We start from the raw sequence: 6,048 nt of genomic DNA, 5'->3' as shown, positions 1-6,048 counted from the left end.
CCACCAGGGAAGCCCCCACGGGATCTTTTAGTTGCAGCATGTGGGCTCTTAGTTGCAGCATGCAGGATCTAGTTCCCTGACCTGGGATGGAACCCGGGCCTCCTGCATTGGGAGCGTGGAGTCTTAACCACTGGACCACCAGTGAAGTCCCTGTTTTTTGTTTTGTTTTTTTGGTGTTGATGTTTCTGTTGACTTGGAGAAATAAATCTGTGTTTATTTCAGTTGACTCTCAGTCTTAATGGCTTACCTGCTGTTGTATTCATTGATATTTGTGAGCTTATTTCTTGATTTTAATCTGTTGGAGTTCAATAGGCCTAAATTGGTGAGTGGGGACATTTTTCTCCGGAGAGAATTTGCTTTTGTTGGTAGCTAGGGAATACCACCAATCTGAGGATCCCAGGTCAGTGGGAGAACCCCAGACTCTCATTCCCGTGGTGGAGTCTTAAACTTTCATTTATATAACTATTCCTAAGGAAAATTTGGTTTAAGTTAATTATTATCTAAAGGACAGTTCTGAAAAAGAAAACCTTTTAAAAGTTGTTTTTACTACTGGTACTCATATATGCAGAATCCATTCATGACACAGAGGTACTTTATGTGTGAGATTTGACAGTTGGAAAAGAAAACCATACTCTGAGGCCATATTTATTCTTTATGAAAATATCTAAAAATTAACTATGTATTTTTTTTTCTATATTTCACAGAATTTCGAACTGGAAAAACCCAACTCTCTCATACCCTCTGTGGTAAGGATATGTAACAACAACAATAATAGCAATAACAATAATAATCATAGCGATCACTTACTATTCTACTTTGTGCCTGGTACTTACATAATCTCATGTAATCTGAACAAACTTGCAAGGAAACTAAAACTCAGAGACATTACATAAACTGCCCATGGTTACACAAATACCAGAGCTGGTCTTTGAATATGTGATGCTTGAGGTGATGTTGTATATACTGCACTCTGAACACCTGAATGGAAATACGGAGGAGGTAAATGGGTATATGAATGTGTTGGTGGAGAGAGGTATTCATTCACGGTCTCGATTTTTCCCATTCTGTCTTTTCCATATTGTATTTATGAGAATGTCACAGAATCTTTTGAGGCCTAGAATTCCTTACTTTCCATAGAGTAAGGTTGGAACTAAAAAAGACTTAAATGTTTCTAAAACAAAATAAGCAAAAATACCTCCTTTTGCATAAAGACATTACACTACATTTCTTTGACCTAAGTAGAAGGAGCATGGAAAAGTGTTTAATAAGGGGATTCTGGCATCAAAATAGCTCTGCCAATAATAGCTGTGTGACCTGGGGCAAGTTGCTTCACCTTTCAGATTTTCCCTATCAGTAAAACAGGAGTAATGATAGTGCCAAACTTAGGGTTGTTTTGAAAAATAAATGAAATAATGTATGTACTTTATGTAGAGTAATTCCTTAGTGTTAACTACTACATATAAAGAAAATACATTTAAAATTTTGATATACATTAATTGAAAAGTTACTTAAATGAGTTATGTAGCATAAATTATATTTATGATTATTTCTTATAGAAAAAAGTTAGTGATACTTAAATTCTACTTCTTTAGGAGAACTAAATTTCATGAATATCTCCCATTGTGAAAGATATTGACATTCTTTGTTGAATTACTACTATGCTGGCAGAATACTTATAATCTTACCACTGGTTAGTAATATAAAAATATAGCATGCTGTTTAGAAACTAAAAGATCATTATTCTTTGCTACATGACTAGAGAGTTGCAACCAGCCTAAATACCATATTAATTTATATACACATTTGTACAAAGTTTATTCACTCTTACTAATATTAACTAAATTTTAATTGCTTTCTAGTGACAGCTCAACTTCCAGGAGCAGGTGGCTACTCAGGAGGAAAGATTATCTTCATTGACACAGAAAATACTTTGTAACCCTTTTATTTAAACAAGTTGCTAACATAATAGTGAGATATAGTACTGTTACTATAAAAGAGAATTTGTTTGAAATATGTCATTTTGTGATCACCCTGTAAACCAGCAATAATGAGAAAAGCCAAGGGAAAACAGTTGCTAGTCGAGTTTGCAAATCACTTTTTCCCCCTGAAATTTTTATTTTATTTATTTATGTATTTATTTTATTGAAGTATAGTTGACTTACAATGTTGTGTTAGTTTCAGGTGTACAGCAAAGTGATCCAGTTTAATATACATATATATATATAGATATATATATATATATACTTTTTCAGATTCTTTTTCCCTTATAGGTTATTAGGTTATTACAAAATATTGAGTATAGTTCCCTGTGCTATACAGTAGGCAGTAGGTCCTTGTTGGTTATCTATTTTATATATATTAGTGTGTATATGTTAATCCCAAACTCCTAATTTATCCCTCCCCACCACTCTTTCCCCTTTGGTAACCATAAATTTGTTTTCTATGTTCAAATCACCTTTTTTCATAGTTTTTTTTTTAAATTTATTTTATTTATTTATTTATTTTTGGCTGTGTTGGGTCTTCGTTGCTACGTGTGGGCTTTTCTCTAGTTGCGGCGAGCAGAGGCTACTCTTTGTTGCAGTACACGGGCTTCTCATTGCAGTGGCTTCTCTTGTTGCAGAGCACAGGCTCTAGGTCATGGGCTTCAGTAGTTGTGGCATGCGGGCTCAGTAGTTGTGGCTCACGGGCCGTAGAGCTCAGGCTCAGTAGTTGTGGCGCACGGGCTTAGTTGCTTCGCGGCATGTGGGATCTTCCCGGACCAGGGCTCGAACCCGTGTCCCCTGCACTGGCAGGCTGATTCTTAACCACTGCGCCACCAGGGAAATCCCTCAAATCACCTTTTTTAAAAAAAGGTTTCACTTCTCCAAATGGGTTTGGTATAAAATTGATGAAACAAATACATGAGAGGAAATTACATCCTATTTGTTTTTAATTCTCTTACTTCTCCAAAGATTTAACTTAATAGCTAGAAGGTTATTGACTCACTCAAAGTCATGGCCTCAAATAAAGGAAAAGGTCTGCATTAAACAAAAATACAGAAGGAAAAAGAGAAGAACCTGTTTGGGTAACAAAAAGAATTGCAGTTTTATTGAAGTGTAAGTTATTTCAGAAAGCAAGACTGGAAAGGTGGGTCTTAGACATGAAGGGTCTTGAAGCTGGATGATGGGTGTAAATTGGATTCTTTTGTAATATTCTAGGCAAGTAATGAGATTTGATGACTGTATTTGGTAGACAAAGGAAAGAGAGGCTTGGGAAACCACTCTTAAGTTTGTCTAGATACTAGGAGAATAATGATGACAGAATTGGGAAGATCATATTTCAGAGAAAAGGTGATGTTTCATTTTAATATGTCAAATATGAGGTACAGAGGGACATCCATATGGCAGTTGGAAATGTTGGGCTCAGCTTGAGAAAAGGGTAGGGCCAAGGATATGGATGGAATAGCCAGGGGGAGGCAAGAGAACTTACATAGAGAGAAGAGAAGAGAACTGAGAACATAACTTTGGGGTGTGCCTATGTCTAGGAAGAGGGACTAAAAAGACGAATCAATAAAGACAGACAAAGTAAGAGGATATCTGGTTGTGGATGCTAAGCATAAGGAAAGTTTCAAGAAGAAAATGGTAGTCAGTGATGTTCCACAGAGAGAGAGAGAGAGAAGGTGCAAACTGAAAAAGATCACTGAGGTTTGCAATTAGGAGTCCAAGAGGCCGTTTGCAGTAAAGTAAGATGATGGAAGCTTGTTGCAAATAAACAGTAAGGAATTGAGGCAGTGTGTAATTAACCAATAAATAGAAGAAATACTGTAGTTTGAGGAGATATCAGGTTCAGAGGACATTCTTTTTAACAATAGGACTGTAGGAAGAGGCGCTCAGCTGGAGTTCAGCTAGTTTCAGAAACAGTTGATTAAGGATGGTTCTTGAGAGGGAGGAATTGTTCTTGCAGAATAGCTGCCACTGTTTGGGCAATTTGGATTTTATCAAGAATGGCTGAAAGAAACAGTTAGGAGCCAGGTCATATGCAAGAGGGAATAGGGAGGAACAGCTGGGAGGAACAAGGACATGCAGGGACCCGAGTGGAATGTTCTCACTCTTTCAGAGTCTCTTACATGTATACTGCTCTCTCGTGGTACTTGTCTTTTTATGTGTTTATATTTTGCCTACATAATTATGTTTTACACTTACCTATGGCATAGATTATCTTATGACCCTTAAATCCTCCACAGTGCCTTGCACTGGTAATTGGTTAATATGGTAACCGATTCCATATGGGAATCAGTTAATAAACATTTGTAAATTGATTTGAACTTCCCTTCAGCATAAGTCCAACTTTTACATTCCTGGTTACATAGTCACCCGGCTTTGTAAAAACTGACATAGTGAAAAACATTTTTTATTGCTTCTTCCAATTCCTTGTCTTCTTTGATTTGTCCACCAGAAACATCTACTGGGTATACTCAGCAGCAATAGAAGATTTAAGTGGCTGTCACTAAAGCTCTGAAGAAAACATATATAGTGCTGTAGGACAGAGATGGCTGGGAAGCCCTAAAGACAATTCAATTCAATGTTTACTGAACTAGTTCCAAGTGTCACAAATAAGGTTAAAAATGGTCCTTACTTTACAGTTACTTATAGTATGATCAGTATTATACAAATACTGTAAACAAAGTGAAATGAGACCACAGATGTGCATTTTATTTTATCTTACTTCACTTTAGAGAATATTATAGACATATTGTTAGGATCACCAAAGACCTATAAAGAATGTTTATTACTCCTTTACAGTCTAGATAGGTATAAGTGATTATTAGCATCTTCCAGAATACCTTTTCAGGTACACTGAATTTGCCCCCCTATGAATTTACTAATTTCAGAATGCTAACACAACTCCTTTAGAAGAAAGTGGATTTTAAACCCTAAATAAACAAAAAACTATAGGATAGTAATTCCCTTCTGGACTCTTGAAGTTACTTTTTTGACTCTTTGGTTTATGTAGTCAAATTTATCATTTGTTGGCAACACGTGGTTAGTGATATATTAAACTATTTCATGTTGAACAAGTGAGGAATATGAAGAGAGTGAATTAATTCACTTTGAAGTGACTTGAATTATAATTCCGTGATATTATCTTCCTTGACTAGGTCTATATTTATTGAACTGAGAACAACAGAGAGTCACAAATCTTAGTTTCTAGTTTTTCTCTTGGAACTGATTTGCTGCATAATCCTGAGTCATTTGCCTAATCTCTGTTTGTCAGTGTCCTCCTTTGTAAAATGTAATAGAGGCCATAACAACTAACTTCCAAGGTTATTGTTTAGATAATTTAATATTTAAATTCATTACTGTCTCATTATTTCTATCACTGTTATCACTACCTAAGGTATTCATTAATTGAGGCACTTATGAAAAACAAAGTCTAATATAGATTTTAAGTGATTATTGGTATCCTCCAGAATACCTTTGCAGGTACAGTGTTTTGCCTCTCTTTGATACACTTGCTTACGGTATTATTTTTTGTAGTTGTTGTCTAAACTTTTTGGAATTGATTTATTGAATCCTTAATCCTGGCATACTCCAGCCGTCCAGATCGCCTTCGGGACATTGCTGATCGCTTCAGCGTAGACCATGATGCAGTCCTGGACAATGTACTTTATGCACGTGCATATACTAGTAAGAGCCCCATGCAATTGGATGCTTAGGCTGTTTTAAGGTTGGCAGCACTGATTTATTATTTGAGTGATGCTTACAACATTTTGACACTATCCTTTTCTCTTCATATTTTACCTTTCTCCAAATTTATTTAGTCAGTCCACAAATTTTATCATCTGGTAAGTCCTTAGACATTGAAATGCTCTCAAATTATTTCTTATTCTTTGTCTTTGAAATGGAGAGTAACATTCTTTTTGGATAAGGTAGCATTTGGTATGTATGCTAAGGCAGAATATGAAATCATATTTAATAAAGTCATAAATAATTAAGAAAATCCTTCAAGGACTCTCTTTTGCCTGACTCCCAAGAACATACATGATCTTAGCCTCTGCTGCTTCTAGTT

The 6,048-nt window shown here is 35.7% G+C and overlaps 1 protein-coding gene across 2 annotated transcripts in view; it reads left to right on the top strand.

Annotated features, from left to right (window-relative positions):
• The window catches only part of DMC1 (DNA meiotic recombinase 1), a 39,831-nt gene that overhangs the window by 13,070 nt on the left and 20,713 nt on the right, over positions 1 to 6,048 (top strand). For both annotated transcript variants that reach the window (XM_027107663.1, XM_027107662.1), the window contains exons 7-9: positions 705 to 746; positions 1,860 to 1,932; positions 5,575 to 5,666. In XM_027107663.1, the coding sequence (XP_026963464.1) occupies positions 705 to 746; positions 1,860 to 1,932; positions 5,575 to 5,666 (207 nt within the window). The remainder of the gene's footprint in view (positions 1 to 704; positions 747 to 1,859; positions 1,933 to 5,574; positions 5,667 to 6,048) is intronic.

This window comes from Aethalodelphis obliquidens, unplaced genomic scaffold, assembly GCF_003676395.1.
Source record: "Aethalodelphis obliquidens isolate GAN/ISIS:26980383/991018 unplaced genomic scaffold, ASM367639v1 scaffold8, whole genome shotgun sequence".
Lineage (NCBI taxonomy): Eukaryota > Metazoa > Chordata > Mammalia > Artiodactyla > Delphinidae > Aethalodelphis > Aethalodelphis obliquidens.
The sequence above is the reverse complement of the archived record's forward strand: the minus strand, read 5'-3'. Positions and strand labels throughout refer to the sequence as shown.